The sequence below is a fragment of the Papilio xuthus genome, unplaced genomic scaffold (assembly GCF_000836235.2).
Source record: "Papilio xuthus unplaced genomic scaffold, Pxut_1.1 DF826961.1, whole genome shotgun sequence".
Classification (NCBI taxonomy): Eukaryota; Metazoa; Arthropoda; class Insecta; order Lepidoptera; family Papilionidae; genus Papilio; species Papilio xuthus.
This window is the reverse complement of record NW_013531688.1, coordinates 6,620,121-6,639,643: the sequence shown is the minus strand read 5'-3', so window position 1 is coordinate 6,639,643 and position 19,523 is coordinate 6,620,121. Positions and strand designations below refer to the sequence as shown.

Here is a 19,523-nt window from a genome sequence, read left to right as displayed (position 1 = left end):
ACGCTCTTTGCCGCATCGCGCTCACTATGATCTAATAACGCGCTGCGTAGTTTGAGCCGCGTTGCCACGACACGAGTGGGTCCAGTCGTCAGTTGTATGAAAATGCTTTACAGGCGACATGCTGCGTCGAATTGTAACACGAGTCAAGTTTTACTTCGTGATTGTAAGTAACACATACATATATTTGAGATGTCTTATGACTGACGTCTTCTTGGCGTATCAGCCAATTAGTCTAGGGGATGTCCTTAATATTCTATCTACTCCCAATGTTAGTCACATATTGGTCGCACAGTTAAATAGCTCATTAACTTAACATTTTGTTAAAAGGGAGCCTTTGTTGATGCAACAATGGAAACGTGCTAACTAACCGAATTCCCAGAGCTCTTGTGTTTTGATATAACGTTGTCTTGAGGCTCGTTCTTTACACACAGCTTTGTAATACTTCCTATATTGGATATATTACACCTGTTTTTATTGACCAACTTTCATCGTCCATACAAAGTCATTTGGGAAACATTGCTGTTATTTGTATTCATAAGTTTGAAGATTTTTTTTTGATCTTCAATAGTTTGTTCAACAGTCGAATATCTGCCACGTTTAAGATTACAAAATTAAATATTTTCACAAATAATGAACAAAATTCCATGTCTTATTTCTTTTGTGTTTCATGATAACTTCATTCAGCTTTATAAAATACTTTGCTGATTCTGTTTACAAACATTTTCACTGTTCGGAAAACTTCATTTACATTGAGACGTAGCAGATTTTGATAGATCTATTTTGATATATGCCTGGTATAGACCCTTTGTAGTTAGCAAGGTTTTTTTTTAAACCGGCGCTTAGGGCGACGTCTAATTTGATCACGGTGATCCCTGGCGTGACGCCAACGAATGCCGATCCCTAAATATCTGATGTCACGTAGCAGTCCTGCATTTGGGACAGTTTTGATGGGGGAGAAGTGTAAATATAGAAATCCTGTCCGAGATGCAGAAATAGATGATGACTGTTTTTTAACACAAGAGTAGAACAGAATGTTGGAACAGGTTATGTATGATAACATCGAAATCATAAGCAAATGGTGAATATATATAAAGCACGAGTAGAGAAGTATAAATAAAATCTAAGCAAATTACAGGAACATTTCAACAAGTCAAAGAAAGTTTTAAAACAGTTCAATAGATTTATATTTTTGGGTCGTCCGATGCAGTACCACTATCACACAAAAGACAGGCGTGAAGTGTAAGTTATTCCGCGTTTTGAATGATGAATGTGCTTACCGGGAACCTTATTTTAGTCCTCTTTTCCTTCCCACCTTTTTCTTATAAGGTAATGATGGGAAGGGTAAATGGATTTTGACGAAAGACCTATAGGGGAAATGCTATCTTTCAAGGCATCTGTAATTGCGAATGTCTATGGAATTATTCAGGTTGCTCGTTTGCTGCAGAATAATATTTTAAAAAATTACAATTCTGATAAGTATTTTTCTCAGTGTGTACTTTTAGGTGTAACTATGTTCATAAATTCACCAAGTATCCATCATTCGTGAAGTTTATTGCAAAGATATAAGACAGAGCGGATTCCAAGACGAGATATATTTGATCAATATTAAAATAGCCATCGTAAAAATATGATTTATTCCCACAATAAAGAACTAGCGGAACTAATGAAACATTTTTACATTCAGCAGTGAGCTGCGCGGGGAAGCTGTGTAATAGTTTTAATATCCAGCGCATATTTTGTGCGATGTGTAATAGAAACGCGGCGTAAAATGTTACTTGACCCGTATTCCTGATTTTTAAAAAAATAATTCTAGGTTAAATGTTAAAATTTACAAAAAGCAATAAATTTGACAGTAATATTCTATATTTTACTATCTATAGAATTTACTTTCAACATTAGCATTTTTTTTAAAACAGATTGTTCAAAGACGCCCATAGACATCAGCAATACCAGAGGAACGGAAGATACGTTGCTGGCCTTTGAGATGGTGATACGCTCGCTTCTTGGAGGACCCAAGTCGTAGCGTTAATTTGTATACATACTCGTAGGAATATTTCTATGATTATTTTACTCTATTTCAACTCAAACTTGACACTTAAAGACAAGTTTAAAATGATATTAATATGCCGGATTCGATCTTCAACGTTATGTTTCTTTAAATTGTACAATATACAATAATGTTGATGATTAGAATATTAGTGAAGTATGTTTTTAATTTTGTTTTTGTTGATATAATTAAAACCAACAACTTATAATTCAATAAAACCCCTCACACAGTTCAATGAGAATAAAACGAGAATTCGTTTATTCGCCGATGGTATTAAAAATTCATTCGGTTTCGAAGAACATTCAGATTGAAACTTATTAAAATTTTTGCGTAAAACTGATATAAATTTAGCGTGTTCTTTCGAATTTCAGAGCATTAATTGTTAATATATAATACTGTGATGAAAATATGAATAAATTTTAGTTAAATATAAAGACTGGTTTATTGAAAATCCTGCTTAATATATAAAATGACTAGGTTTTGCCCGCCACTTCGTACGCGCGATATTAAAGAAACTTAGTAAGTAGCTAATACGTCCTTACAGACAATCCTTTATCTGTGTAAAATTTCAGCTAGACCCGTTGAGTTAAATTAATATATTTTCTAACAAACTTCCAAGTAGAGGTAAATCAAGTAAGCCTTTTGAGTGTCATGGCTAAGACTTCTTTGAAATATTAATTTTAACTTCAAATAAAAACTTGGAATTCCAGAAAAAAAATATAAAATCACCGAACGTATGGTAGCAAAGATCCTAATAAAATTAGCAAAAGGCAATCTACATTTGAAATCTACGGACGTCGAAAAAGGAAAACGTTCCGGTAAACATCTGGCGCTGGGCCAAGCTCGGGCACACGGGAACGAGTGACGACTGACGTGTTAAGTTTGTATGTCATATTCTGTTTTATTAAATAGATGAAATACTTCAAAAGAAGTGGGCGTTACGCGCCACTGACTAAAATATAACTATGAAAGAACACAGCTGCGTTTACTTAAAGAAATGGGACCATACGCTACAGACGATAATACCTTTAGAAGGAAATAGGACCAGAATATGGAACTTTATCAATTTTGTTTCAATTGGTACAGTTCGTCATATTTGAAGGTACTGCATTAACTGTTGCATTATTGGATTCGATCTTACTTGTATCACGATCTTATTGCATTGTCACTTCTAAGACATCTTTTTCTTCTCTGCTCTACTCTTTATTTACTCTTACTAAATCTAACAATGTAGATGCGGGTAATTTTTTTTTTTTTTATATATTAAAAGGTGGCAAACGAGCGAGCGGCCACCCGAAATCGCTGAAATAGCGAAGTGACCGCTGCCCATAGACATACGCAATTGCATATGCGTTGCCTACCTTTTATCGACGGAGGAGAGGATGCACAGAAAGAAAATATCTTCACTTTCCATGCATCCTCTTATCCGGAAAGTCCATTTCTACTTCCCATCCTTTCCTTATAAGGAGAGGATGAGAAGTGGAAAGAGGACTAAATTAGGACTCCGGGACGCACACTCATCAGACGAAACGCGGAATTGCTTCCACTTCACGGATATCTTCTGTGTGGTCATGTTATTTCACCGGGCAAGCCGGGCCGATTCGTGCGAAGATGTTAAAGCGGGCTCTACCACTGTTAAGATAATTCTTCTAATTTTATAAATGTCTATGAGCTTCATCTGTATTTTGCAAGTCGTTAGCTAGTTTTGCTTATTCTTTATTTCATTGTGGACGTTATTATTACTTGTATTACATATTTTAGAATATTTCCAAGTCCACATGTTAACGTTGCCATTTAGTGGCAATAATTTGCTTGTACGCCATTTGCAAATAGAGCGCGATGACAAATTAGGTATCGGCTACCAGTCTGCCATTTCGCTCAGCCGGGCTAACGACCTTTGGATGCGATCCATAATAAGATTTTACACCTGTTTGTATGCGTATACGATTTAGATGAGTATATTTAAACATCAGAACTAGAATTAGATGTATAATAAAATTTATTGCGTATTCTGTTTTGTAAACACTAGAAATAAACTGGCTCCGAAGAACTTATGTAGGATTAGGTTTATAGCGTACGCTATCATATTCGTGTACTGTTATTACTATATTCCACCAGCTGTTGCTCGCCAATTCGTCCGCACCGAATTACAAAAAAACTAAATGTTCCAGACTATGTTCTATCAAATATCAGCGAGATTCATCCAGCCATTCTGTAGATACCTTCATACAAACGTTCATCCAGCCATCCAAACATTCGCATTTATAATATTATTAAGATTTAGTGTTAATTGGTAGTTTTTCCCACTCTTTTCTGATATGGACACTATAAGAAAGGCAAGTGGATTTAGGTATGAATGTGAAGAGAGGGCTAATCTCATTTTTTAAAGCATCCTGAAATAAAAACTAAAGGGTCCTAATTTAAAGTCTATACCATCCAAACATTTTCTCTCCAATATTCAAATCGTATCCAAACAATTAGAAGCACCCTTTTGAAACATGTTTATATTATTAATGAGTAAATTGGTATAACATGCGGTCATCCTTTCATTCAGCTTTTATACACGTAACATTTTATAGACGTATCTGAGTTTGTATTGGTCAGAATTGGTATCGCCATCGAAAAAGTTACAGAATGAAAGGGCCGCGTCGGATCTAAAAGCAATTTCGTGCGAAACGAAAGCCGTATCGTACTGTATTGAAACAATAAAAATCAACCTTTCTGTAGAAAATCTTCATATCCAAATGCAAATTAAACAATTTTGTAAATTCCCGTTCCTTAATTGACCTTTTTTTATTTTATTCCATACTTCCATCGGTCTTTAAAAGTATTTGTTTAATGGCAACAAACATTTGCTGAATCTAGGATTTAAATTATTCCTCGTAATAACAATTAAAATTATTTGAAATAGATTGTAGTAATCCAAGACTTATCTTATGAAATATGTTAAGTACTGGAAGTGGAACCCCCACTTCCACCATAAAGTATTTTAATGTTCAAGATAAACGAGACACACGATTTTATACGAGGGAATACTGCATCGGTTAAGCTCGATAAATAAAGTATGCACAGCTTGCTCAGTAATGCTGCTAATATTTATAATTGTTACATAGTTTCAGATGTTTATATAACTATAGAACCTGTCTTAGTATTTGTGTGTTTGTCTCTAGTACATTTCTAAACTGGATAGACTTTAATGAGGTTTAGTTTTAACAGTGGTAGAGCCCGCTTTAACATCTTCGCACGAATTGGCCCGGTTCGCCCGGTGAAATACCACGACCACACAGAAGACAGGCGTGAAGTGGAAGCAATTCCGCGTTTCGTCTTATGAGTGTGCGTCCAGGGGCCTAATTTAGTCCTCTTTCCCTTCCCACCTTTTCTCATATAAGGAAAGGATGGGAAGTGGAAGTGGACTTTCCAGATGAGAGGGTGCATGGAAAGGGAATAAATTTTCTTTCTGTGCAACCTCTTCTCTGTCGATTAAAGGTAGGCAACGCATATGCAATTGCGTATGTCTATGGGCAACGGTCACTTCGCTATATCAGCGATGGCCGCTCGCTCGTTTTCCACCTTATGGTATAAAAAAGGATGTTCATAACACATCTGAAAAGGTACAGATTGAAGATAAAATAGCTAGATTACTTATGTCATTGAAAACAGGTTTTATCTCACTAAATGCGAAAGTTTAGATGGATGTTCGTTAGAAGGTATCTCGCGTTCAGCTCAGCGGATCTCGCTGAAATTCACCATAGATAAAAAACGTAAGCTTGAAGAACACATAGACTACTAGTTTATTTTTAATTCTACACAGTCGGGGCAACAGCTAGTCTTCAATATTGTTCATCTGCAATGAGTAAAAACATTTCTCTTAACTGATCTGTTGATCAAACTAACGATCCGTCATTCAGGAGTATGACAGACTCATGTGTCGGGGAACGTCCAACATTCATCCATTCAATTTGGCCGGAAGCCAGGAGAGAAAAAATTTGAGTAAAGCCAACGCAGTTCAACTAAATTTGTTAAAGTTTACTGATAATATTAAAGGAAAACTAAAAAAAAAGATATAGGGGCCATATAATTCTTTTTGTAATAGACAATATTATTGTTAGTTTAATCTAGCTGAATTATGTGGTCAAATTGTTAATAATTTGTTAGTATTATTTGTATTTCTTCAGTAATAATATTAATATAACGTATAAATAAATTTCTAGCAATAAAAAATCAAAGTTCAAACAGCGGATGAGTGAGTTTATTCAACGAGTAGTTTATAATGTTTGTCTGAATCATTTCCGTGCTATTAAATATATTATCTAGGGTTTCTATCCTATGCATAAAGTAACCGTCGATTTACACTGTTGAAATACCTCGGCAGTGAAAATGCACGGTATTACAAATATTACATTTTTAACAGAACGAGCAAGCAACACGAGTCGCCATAATGTTTGAATCTCATATTACAAATATCAACAATTGTGAATAAAAGTGTACAGTCAAATAATTTAATTCGCTTCCCATTTATAAATATCGTATGGCAAACGGTCGACATAAGAGCTATAATAGCATGTCTCTACAAACATACGTGGCTAGGACATGTATTCCTGGTTACGTTGCTTTTGTCACATTCACCCTTTGGGTAAGAAATTAGTTTCCTCGACTGTTAAAATTAATGTCATAGATATATACTTACTGGCCTCGATGATCTCCAAGCTTGTTCCGATCAACGTTTGTATAACAATCAACTTCACCAAAACACATAAATTCATATCCCGCGCCATCTCCAGCACGGTAGCGCGACGTCCGCGCCACTGTCACCACCCCATCTATCTCGTTCCTTTCAAATTCATTCCATATGGCACACATTGATGTCGACTTCTATTCCAAATGATTTATAATCATTTACTTTATCTATACGTTACAGTATTTCCTAATAGGCTCTACGTAAACACATTTCTATTTTTATACGATTCAAAGTGTCATAACGTTTGGAATTGGTCCAAGTTAGTTTTTTCTGTCGCAGTGAAAATTTTGCGGGCAGCCGGCCGCGGCGAACTGGATATCTGGAAAGAGGCAATAATATTAACATAGGATTAACTGTTCTATTTATTATTGGCATTACGAAATGACGTGGTTGGTATTTTAAGATTTTGTTTGTAACATAAATGCTAAATGTTATACAACCTTGCAGTGAAACATGTGGCACTAGAATCTTATTTTTTTTATGGAGCAGGGGCAAAAGAGCAGTGGCAGCATATACCCATTGACATCCACAACACTACGGGAACCGCAGATGCGTTGCCTTAAAGTTGTACGCTCTTTTCTTAAAGGCCTCTAACTAGTAACGTTTGGTGGTAAACTGCAGTAATATAAATAAAGCCGAGCAATTTGTTGTCATAGGAATAAGTAAGGAGAATTAAAATTTAATCAACACCTTAAAGTTTGTTAAAATTATTTAGACCTCAATCAACACTCGACTACTTTTCACCATTCTCTGTAGGCCGGTCAATGCGGGTATGTTCGGTCTTTCGGACGCGTCGTTTCCGATCTAATAATAACCGAGTTCCCCGCGGATGCGTAACTTCCTCTGCCTTGAAAATTTTAATCAACTGATTCAATTAACCTTAGTTCGTTTAATGAAGGAATAAAATTAAATGAGTTTTGTCAACAACTGTTTGATGATATTAACTGGGCAAAGGGTCCACTAATTAGGGTGTTTAGATGATGAATAATTTCTATTAATAACCCTGTTTCAGTGTATAAAATGACAAAAGGGATTCGTCTAAGGTTACTTTAAAATGATAAACTCAACGTATAATTACTTAAGCTTACTTTAAACATAAAAAGAGGTAATAAGTATGTTAACACAGCATGTTATAAGTATTTAGTTAAGAATCTTGTTGACGGCTAGGAGCCTACCCTAAGTTAGATGTGACTAGGCCATAATCAACAACGCATACCCAGTAAGTGTTGGCTTTATTCATATCTTTGAATTTCTTCGCAGATATATGCAGGTTTCATCACGATGTGATAAATGTACATCCATATATTAATCGAAAAACACATTAGTACATGGCGGAATTCGAACTCAAGACCTGCAGATTGCTAGTCAATAACCCCTGAGCCCCGGCACTTGTTATTGTACGAATAAGTAAAAACTAGATAGAATTAAATTCTTTATTGATTATTGCATTAGAACATTCTAGATTTAAAATATAATTTAATCCATAGTTCGCGTAACATTGTAACATTTAATTTAATTAAAATTAAGAATTTGTGTTACAATTAATTAAAATATAACTTTGTATTAATTAAAATTTAACAAAATAGTGTTATAGAAACTAAAACGCAACAAAATGTTTTCCTCAGTTATAATTAAATAGCAGTGAAACCTTGTTGCATAATTCAGGCTTTTCAAATTCTAATTCAGGCGCTAGTTTCCAGCACAGCGTTTGAGTGCAACAATTGTTTGCAGCATTGCCATCCAGCCGGGGTAACAAAGGACGACATAATTACGACAGCCGACGTGTCGGTACCCGCCAGAGCCGCTCAAATTATACACTGCGACTATATTCTGCTAAATGCTACTTTACCTAGCTTTCCTAAACGCAACGAATGTTGCTCTGATGATCTAGTTCCTATGTATGTAAATATATTTTGATGTATTTATTTATTTGGCTCCACTGTCTATGAAATGATAAACATTATTAATTATATAAGCATAGTGTATGTCTAAGGGTTCGCGAATACTAAAAATCTGGTAAACGTTCTTGCTCATTTTAAATCTTCTTTTATCTGGCCTTGTATGTAGATGACTTAAAGTAGTTACGTTACGTATAATTTTTTTTTAATATAACACATACTTCTTTTTATTCCAATGGTTTCCGAATAAATAAGAAACATAATAACAGTGGTGTTTGCTTCTATAAAAGTCTCAAAATTTCGGGACAGTTTTGATATGACGCGGTTAAATTAAATTGATTCCACAAATGTATGATACTAAATTTATAAAATCATAGTCAATACGTAACAGACATGCACAGCTGTTAAATATATTCCAAAGTCCCGTCTATTTCCTACAACTAGTTCAGGCCTGAATATTTTTGTTGCACGTCCGCTCTGCAGTTTGCTAGGAGTGCAGCTTGTTGTGTTTAATTAACTCTACACAACGCTACCTGTATAATTAAGGCTCTAGTTTTAACTTTACCTTTTATTTTTATACACTATTTACATTTACGAAACGCTTTTATTATTTAAGATAAACATTTAAAACAAATGGTTTATGAATTTAGGTCTTTGTAACAAAAAATTGGTTGGCCAACCTCCATTAAATGGAGAGGCACCTTGAGAGAGAGAGACCAAAAAATTTCAAATATTTTCCGTAAGAGTACATACTTTAATAAACCTTTAGTAGAAAATGTTCCTTCCTAAGATATGTTTATGGCTTCCTTTTCAAGATGTATCACTGATAAATTATCAATACACGTGCCAACCTTGAACTTTTGCGTAATGTGTACAGTCATTTTCAAAGTAATATTATATTCTTGTTAATAGAGATCAAATTTAAATACACCACAGAGTATCTTAGATACCTTTATATGTATTGTGTATTTCAGTACAACAAGGCTGTATTCCTCGCCCCGGCTTATCTGTGTCATCACCAACAAAAGGTTGATGTCATGCGACAATTTGTCGCTGATCTTGTGTCGTTCGAGATAACCATCATGGGGGTGTATTGTGAGCTCCTGGTTTATGGTAACAGATAGCATCAGGAACGTAATTAGCAGACCGGATATAACTGAGTTTTAATTTAACTTCTAAATAGGGGTCCCGAGATACGATGTTTCTGTTACTTTGGGGTTTAATGATTTATTGTTTTTGATACTTTAATGCAGTTTGTTAACTAAATTATAATTAACATAGTAAAAATGTATGCCTTTCATTAAAAATTTTTTAGTTATATAATACTCTTAATCAACTAAGAATAAATGTGCGTCTTACAATAGTTACGCTATTGTAAGACGCACATTTTATGAAAAAAAAACCATAGTTTAAATACAGTATTATTCTTATGAAAATAATTGAAAAGGAAAAGGTTTTTATTTTTGAATATTAGTCGTTTCTAAGAATTTCCGTTTAAATGTACTAGTAGATTAATATTGGAGCTTGTATATCTGAAGTGAGCAAATATCCGGCCATCAATCTCTTGCTAAAACAAATCTGCAAAAGCGCACATTGTATATTTGTCTGTCAGTTACAATTAATTCTCGCATACTACAAAGGAGTTTATAATTTGACGAAAGTCATTGCATTTCTCTGTTGTGACACGCGCTGACATTCCATTTGGCTCGGTCATCATTTTAAATTGTAATTGCTTTGGCGCCAACAACGCTCCCCGTATTTAAATCGTTCGGTTCCGAGAAATGTGATAGATTTGTGAAAAGGAAATAGTCTATGGAAATAAAAGAGATGCCGCCCTCTATGGTCACCGTTTTAAAATAACCACGCGACGTTAAATGAGCTTTATGGGTGGCTCATGATACGCGCGGTAGGTCGTAAAGCGGGACAAAAGGAGATGATTACATCCATGCGATCTTATAGGACTTTCTGGAAGTGTTTAAAGACACGTGTGACTTTTATTTGGTTCATATGCTCGTTGGTGTTGGAAATATTGCTTTTAATTACACTCATTTCAATGGGCTATTTTATGGGGCTACATTTCGGTATATTAAAACTCATCAGTTTCATTTACTACTTACTAATACAACCTCTTCCTTTTTTCTCAACAAAAGAAGGTAAACTAGATGTCGCCCGCGACTTCGTCCTCGTTTAATTAGCAAAAACTTAATTAGTAGCCTTAATTTCAGCTGTTCTGGTGATCATTAGATTAAAAAATCATCCATCCATATAAACATTCGCATTTATAATATTAGTACATTTTCAACTATGTACAATCAGTATTTCCCCGGTTATATTTTTAGTAAAAAAGTGTGTTATTTCAAAATCTAAATAATAATACACGTATTATCTTATCCGATTATTACAACATATAATCAATCAAGTTGTGACATTCTTCAGAGACATATATTACTTAGCTTAAAATAAATCGTACCCTCTTCCATCGTCACTTCATTAACCTAACCAATGATTATTGCTATAATTAGCCGTATAATTCTAACAATGCATACAGCAGCTACGGGCACATTTACCAACCGAGCCGAATCTTAAAACTACAACATCAAAGGGGCTCATTTCAAACGCCAACAACCCACCTTCAGTCCTCCTTTAGTTTACTACTTAAAGTTGAAATTCCTTTGAAGACACGCGCAAAGCCGACTGGATTTATTTTGTCTCATTTTGAGTTGATGACAAACTTGCATTCACTTGTAAATCTTAACTCTAATGAGATGTTTGTACATCTTTCTCGTAATAAAAGTAAATCTATGATAGAACAAATTCACCTTTGTTTCATAAGAATTTTCTAAAGACCTTACCATTATTATCATTGTCAACGACTTTCTCTTCCTTTGTAAATGTACTTTGGTATGAAACAAAACGAAATATAGTGAAATTTATATAAAACAAAAATTGAACAAAGGACCATTAGCGTCGCGAGGGGGTAGTCGCATCCCCCCCACTGCTAAGGAAATAAAAATGTACAAGAGATATAAAAACTTCTTCGAATAAGGCCTTAGTAATAGGTCCCTTGAACTATGCTAGATTATTGGCCTAATATGATTTAATTTATTTGGTGCTTTAAATATTTTCCAGGATCTTAAGGTTGCATGATAATAATACAAAAAGGCCTAAATAAAACGAAAATCCTTTATAAATATGAGCTGATAAATACACATGTTTCAATAACCGTTTTGACATAAATTGTTAAAATGTTTAGGAATGTTCACGCCTTTATTACCATCCATAACGCGGCCGATGTTAACAAAATATTATCGTTACGTTGATTTTATGATCTTAACACATTTTCGTAAACAACTTATAATGTAAGATTTTTATTTTATTTCAAGTTAGTAACATAGTACAAACAATCCCAAAAACATACACAACTGAAAGTTATAAAAGAAGAAATGTGGTCTCGTAGATAAAGATGTAGAAAATGAAAAAGGCAAAAAACTAATTTTACAGAAAAAATCATAATTGACCCTAACATATTAAAACTGTTATAAATATGGATGGATGGATGTTTGATCTCCAGAACGGCTGCATGGATCTCGAGGAACCATCATGGGGGTATATTGTGAGGTCCTGGTTTATGGAAATTTGGCATAGATGTTGAACGTAGTCTGGAAGAACACATAGACTAATTAAGTTTTTTTTAATAAAGTGGGCGACAGCTAGTACAGCAATAAACAGACAATGAGAAAAGTAAAATTTGAAGCCAAAGGAGTTACCACAGCGTTCTCACCTATCAAATCAATTTTGATATCTATTTCCAATGAAATGTATGAGAGTATTAAAATATCAAATAAGACCTGATCTCACAAACTACAAACATGGCATTGTATTACTAAAACGCTAATTTTTCATAATCACAAAAGACATTTAGCTCGACTAAAACAAAATCTAAATTATGCAAGACGTATTGAAATTATAACTTGTCGAATGTTCTTCTAAAGTCGTTGTCTTTTCTTGTATACGTCCACAAAACTTAAATTCTATACAATTACGTTGCAAGGTATGTCTATACAAAAGAATTCTTTTCTAATGGTAATACCCATTTTCGGCAATTGTCTACCTAACTCGGTCAAGCCTGTACGATCATTGTGTGCATACGTAATATTGCTACTGAGTGTAATAACTCTTTTACATTTTAAATTTACTGTTAGCTGAGATTTTTCATTACATTTTACAGATTATTTAAAAATTTCCTACATTACGATATTTCCTTAATTTCATTATTAGTGCAAATGGAAGAAAAAAAATCCTCTCCTGAGTGTGTCAACTAGATTTCTTACCTAGTATTAACAACTCTTGCAGTTTTTTGCTAACAGTTCTTGCCTTGTTTATTGATATACTGGGTTATTGGTAATTCCACGTAATTCCATTTAAAAGTGGTAGAGGTGATGATTTAATCCTGTAGATTATGTTGAATTTCTTTGATTTTAATGAAGTAACAAAGATGAAAATCATACAGACGAATGGGGGACCTCTTCATTTTTGATTAAAAGGTCAAACAGCCATATTAATGTTGAGTACAATACTCTAGTACGAAATTATTGATAGTTGAGACGTGCTGGTATCAACACCTACAATTAAGTGGTAATATCATAGCGACATACGACAGAGGAGTTAAGCGAGCCATTAGCCATAATTGGTGCAATAAGATCTCCACGAGGTCAGATACGAGCTCGTTACGCCAATCCTCACAGATCAATTTATTAATACATAACGTTTAAATCTTCTCAAACAACTACTCATTTTTATTTATAAACATCTCACTTTGGGATAAAGAAGAATTACGTATCAGCAATATCAAGGAATCAGTTAATCAAACAATGTTGCAGCTAATTTATCTGTTACGTTGGTTTGCTTACATTTAGTACAGTTATATTTATTATAATAAGAGAGCAAATGAACAGCGTGAACACTGAAGTGATCATCGACGCTCATGGACATCTGCAATACCAGAGGAATTGCAGATGCGGCGGGCCTTTACCATATTTCCAAAGTTCTAGTAATCTATGACAGTACTGATTCTTCTTGGTTACGAAGGCTAATAATTTTATTACTGAAGTTAATCGTAACAGAAAACTCTGATCATCATCATAGCCTTACTGATCTACGCAAGTTCAGTAAGTACTTCTAACCTCAATTCTTCCTCTCTATCAGCCGTTCTAACTATTCTATTAAAAATCTATGTTATATCATTACAATTACATGATACGAATAAATCGTAGCTATAGAACTGTAGTAATTATCACGAGTAACTTTTCTAATTATCACTGTATAATCAACAGTTCATTTGTGGAACGACGCGTTTCAACCGCATATTAGACCGGTTTTAGTGGGTGCGTATTTAGATTGCGAATTTCACGAATTTCAGCGTTAACAGCTTTGTTCGAATTGAATTCGACACTCGAGTTAATTATCTCTGCGCATTTGTCTGTCTGCTTTTATGTTACGTACGTTTTAAAATTAAATGAAGAATCAAAGTTAGTGGTTTATGTTTTAAATGTAAATTGCAATTTTAAATAACTTAATATCCAGGTGTTAGGATAATGAAAACTCATAGAAAGAACATATTATAAATTTTTACATCGTATAATTTCTTGATTCTTAACATTTTGACTTAAAGTAATCTAAATTAGTTAATCCATAAAATTCATAACTAAAACAAAACCGTCAAATGACTTGGTTATTATTAAAAGTTAATTTTGGTACTCTGTAATCAATGTAGCAGCAAATATGTTAACCACATGTTAATAGCACTTAGTTATTCTGAATCATATATGTTGAAATTATATTTTACATTGAGAACGGCTCTCAAATTAATCAAACATTTTTAATTGTTGTATGTCTTACTAATTTGTTGTTTTCTTAATTTAAAAAACTTATATTACTCTCTCTCTCTCTCTCCCTAGCTTGCATCCCACAAGATGGTGGAGTCAGCTTTCCAATCCATCTCTTCCACTTCGCTCTGTCCATGACATCTTCTTCTGAAACGTGGCACTCACTCATGCCTTTTATTACTACATCTGTCCATCTCGTTTTGGGTCTGCCTCTTGATCAGCGACCAGGAAGGGAAAGTTGTAGTGCTAAATTACCGGCGTACTCTGGCGGCCTCCTCCTTACAAGACCATATTACTAAATTTCCAAAACCGAAGTTTTTAACTGCTCACCTTTAATATAGATAAGTATAAGAAATCTACACTAAGGGACCTTTAATGACCGAATTAGAGAGTGCCGCAGTCACTATGATTACCGAATACCGTTATTTACTCGTACATCTAAATGGAAAATGCATTTATACGAGAATTTATGTTATTCCCAATTAATAACAATAAAGGCGGTCAAACAACAACGGAAACGCGGTTCTGGCTAAACGAATGATTAATGTTCGAATGTCCAATATATTTGTAATGGACCGTCCATTCATGACAAATGTTCGCCGAACGTACGAGTAGATGGAACCTTTATGGTGTTCGGCTCACGCAGGATAATATTCTATAGACAGACGAAAAACAATTTGTACCGTATACAAATATCCTTAGAGTTTAGTGATACAAATAGATTATTTGTTTTGTCATGTTCCGTTTATAGTAAAAAGAATAAAAGCGCTAGATATCTTCACTTAGTATCTATCACAGTAAATGTTTTTCCATTACTTTTCTGTGATAAGTCATACATGTTCATAATTTCAAGGTCAAAAACACGGTTATTTATCGTTAATTATTGAAAACTTCATTTTTAACTTCAGTTCGTCTTTAAAGAATTCAAATAAATATTGTTTAAAATTTACACGAAATTTAATAATATTTTTAGATTTTTTCTTGAAACTTATTATTTTAAGTCTGTCGCAAAAATTTTCTGACGCCCACAATATACTGTAAAATCTATTTATAAATTATTTAAAGAAATTTACAACAAAATCAACAGATTAATGTTTAAAACATTAGACAGTTTGCAAGACTTTGCTCTGAACACAACTTTTTTTTTTAAATTCAAAACATTTTTCGAGGAATGGCACCGGATGCTAAACACAATATTTGTTTTCTCTTTGAGACTACATCAAACGCGAATTTTAATTTCGGACATTCCATTAGCAAAGAAATCGTAAGAAAGATACAAAATATTAAGACACGTTCACACAGCGAAGAAAATAACACAGACTATAAATAATTTAATGCAAAACAAAATTAGAAAAGGAAGAATTATGAAGAAAAAGACTAAAGAGGTTTAATGATAAAATGCAGATGAGCTAAGACCTAAGACTTGTTAAAACATAATTTTATCGATTGTGAAACTAAGAATAGTATTGTAGATCGTGAATAAACAAAAGTTTAAGAATTGTCTATTGTAAATGTATTGTACATAACATGATTCAGGTATCTGGTCATCAGACAAATAGTTATGCTTGATTGAATATACATAAGAAGAAAGACAGGCACATCGACGTCCCTCTCAGTTTCTTTTATAAAATGGAATAATATGTATTATTATATTGTCAGTGGAAACTCAAGCCTTGAATAAAGAAGTGTGAACAAAAGACAATAAGAGCAAATAAATTACCATTCAAAAACAATCTAACACAATTTCAGGAATTGTTTGAGCGATTTAATTTTAATAATGGTTACATTTTGATGATCCCAGAAACGAGGCGTTGTGCTTTTAATGAAAACACTAAAACGGATAAAGCAATGAAGGGAATTGTAAATCAGATGGACGCTTAGGGAAATTTCTCTCTATTAACTTTTTGTTTGCTACATTTCTTCATTTGTTTATAGGAATTTGTAGGAAATACTTAAAAGCGTGGTCCTATTACCAAACAGTATTGTTTTAATTACTTCAAAATACTTGCTACATATGCGACGTACTCCCACTATGGGACTCGCTATTTCGGAACTTCCCAAACTACGATTCCCGAAAGTGTTACTACTAGAAAAGTTTTCATCTCTCTATCTTTATTCTACTCTATCCGGGGTTGGCACAACAGGTTTTCGTCTTCCAAAGACATTTATCATTTGTCATGTTGAGCAAATTTTAATGTTTATTGAGAAAACTTACGTTAATTTGATATACGTAGTGTTAAATCCGAGCTAGAATGTATTCCTAGCATCAAATAGACCGCCAATAGAATCCGGGTCGCACGCCGACGCGCGGGGGACATACCTGATCAATTTGATACATCCTCCCGCTAAACTGTTTCCATCTGCCAACGCACAATATTCGCACATATTAATAAACAAATCATATCCCGATTTTCTTTGTTTATCTTCAAGTATTTCTGTGAATAACGAGAATAGGAAAGCAAAACATCTTAAAATAAACACAATATATCTCCATCCATCCATCATCTTTAGAAGCCTAAGGATGCACGAGATTTAGTTCAGATATGTTTACACTCAAATATCCGCTCTTCGTTTACAACCATTTGAAATTTTGGCTGAAGTAGTGATTAGAATTAAATCTGTTAGCCTACCTTTAATCTGTTAAACGAAGATGATAGAAAGAAAAGACGATAAGGAAATGTATTGTAAAAATATTTCTACTACATACTTATTTTATGTATTCAAGTTAGATGGAAAGATGTACCATTGTACTCCTTTTTAAGAGTTGAATTATATAGTTAACCTATAGATAATCAGTCTACCAGAGTTCTTTGTATTTCAATAAAGCGATGAAATAAAGTATGCCATTTGCCTATCAATCGATAAATAACCAAACAAGCTTTTACAATCAGTACAAAAAATACGTTGAAATGACAACAGCGCAGAGTGGTTTGCGGTGACCTAATAAATCAAGGGGCCGGCATACAGCGACAGTTCAAAAGGCCCCCACGTTTACTATTATGTCAGCCTGCACTTTTATTGAGCGCGTTATTACCAACTATAACACATATGATATATTGCTTACATTGACAGGTACTAAATTACGAATACTATTTAAATTAGTAACGTCGATATGTAACAGTGGTAGACCCAAGCAACAACATGTGCAGTACGAATTGGTCGCCTAGCTCTGTATACCACGACCACACAGAAGTCTTCTGGTTAGTGTGAGCCGGGGTCCTAATTTTAGACCTCTTCCCTTCCCATCTGAACATATCTGCAATTGCGGATGTCTATGGGCAGCGGTCGCTTCGCTAATGCGGCGAATCTATTGAATGATATCTCTGATATGATTTGAATGCTACTTCAATGTTTTCCACCTTATAGCATAAAAAACCTTGTTTCTTTATCACTATTATTATTATCACATCTTCCTAAACTGTTAAAGCTGAGTAAAGGAGAAACTTAGAGACTCTTTTCATTACTTTTAGTTTTATGTTGACTAACCCGATCACAATGAAGCCTAACAAAGTCTTAAACAAATTTTATAATAAAGAGAAACCCGCACCCCAGATCCCTGACCCAAAAATGTTACTGAAACAAGAGGGCGACATAGAGCCGCCCAAAAAAAAGGAAAGGAAGCCTAACAGCAGTGAAACTATACTGTTAGGCTTCATTGTGATCCCAAAGCGTAGACCTTAAAAGCGTAGTGACTATGGTCTACGGAATTCGTGTCATGATATTGTTTATTTTTTAACATGTATATATGAATTACTACGTTTGTCGTGTAAATTGTCTAAATATAGGGTTGATTGCCATAATCTTTATTTGGGCACCATTATGGTAGTCTTACAATTTCCAAAATAAGTTAGTAGTTCATAAAATAAGTTACTGGAGTTAGTTGTTCACTTAATCACATTTAATAATATTCAGACTAATTCCAATTAGAATGACATTTTGCAGCAAAACTAATTAATCATTAATAGTACGAGTTTTCAACTCTAATTAAATATCTGATATAATTATTATTTTAGAGAAAAATATATTAAGAAATGATCTAAAGTCTAAGTGAAATGTCATCCATTAAAGCAAATTAATTAAATTAATATTTACCTAATTCAATAAAAACTAACAAATCACAATCACAGTCACATCACACATCACATAAAATCACATCGAACTAAATTCAATGTCGTATCGGGGAACAAGTCGATATTAAGAAACAAAACGATATCGAGAAACAAAACAATATCGAACACACACATATTCCAAATGCCAGCGGCGCGTGCGCATGCGCCGAGCAACGATTCTCTACTGCGGATTTCTCTTATTTACGAATGTAGCTAACTATAAATAAATTGTTCTTGCTCCTGTATTTCTGTGCTACTGTACGACTCCCAATATGTGTCGCATCCTTCTTTTATGAATAAACATCTCTGATTTGTCTGTGCTAAAAATTTATTTTAGTCTATGCCCAATTTAGTATATAAAAATACAATATTGTGTTTGATAGATTTTATATTCAAGTTAAATTGATATTTTCTTACGTCTTACTTTATTACTGAAATGTATATAGCTGTCTGAGCCCATGAATATGGAAATGTAATAATGGAGGCAATATCTTAGTCAATTATGCCATAATGCTATGAATATATATGAAATATTCCAGCAAAGATTTCTATTGAAACTGATTATTAAATTAACACATTATTAATACTGAAAACATATATTATATAATATAACACCAATTATTTTATTAAAAACTATTAACTATTAATAAATATAGACCGATGAAAGTATGAATGGATTGTGTTAAAGAAGATTTATGTAAGAAGAAATTACAGTCAAATGTAACGGCTGACAGAGATCGAAGACAAGAGTAGTACTCTGCCGACCCTTAGTAGAGAAAAAGGATGACGATAGACTATTTAAAATCTAATTTAAGAGTATTTAACAAACAAAATTTACTCAAAGTA

General features: G+C 33.7%; 1 protein-coding gene across 2 annotated transcripts in view; it reads right to left on the bottom strand.

The window, feature by feature from the left end:
* Window positions 1-18,847, bottom strand: part of LOC106120395 (nephrin) — a 33,018-nt gene extending 14,171 nt beyond the window's left edge. The window contains exons 1-2 of one of the 2 annotated variants that reach the window (XM_013315738.1): window positions 18,661-18,847; window positions 6,735-7,104 (exon numbers count right to left, since the gene is read on the bottom strand). In XM_013315738.1, the coding sequence (XP_013171192.1) occupies window positions 6,735-6,822 (88 nt within the window). In that variant the 5' untranslated portion in view covers window positions 6,823-7,104; window positions 18,661-18,847. Of the gene's footprint in view, window positions 1-6,734; window positions 7,105-16,888; window positions 16,905-18,660 lie in introns of those variants that run through there. The other variant, XM_013315739.1, reaches the window with a different exon arrangement.
* Window positions 18,848-19,523: the final 676 nt, after the last annotated feature.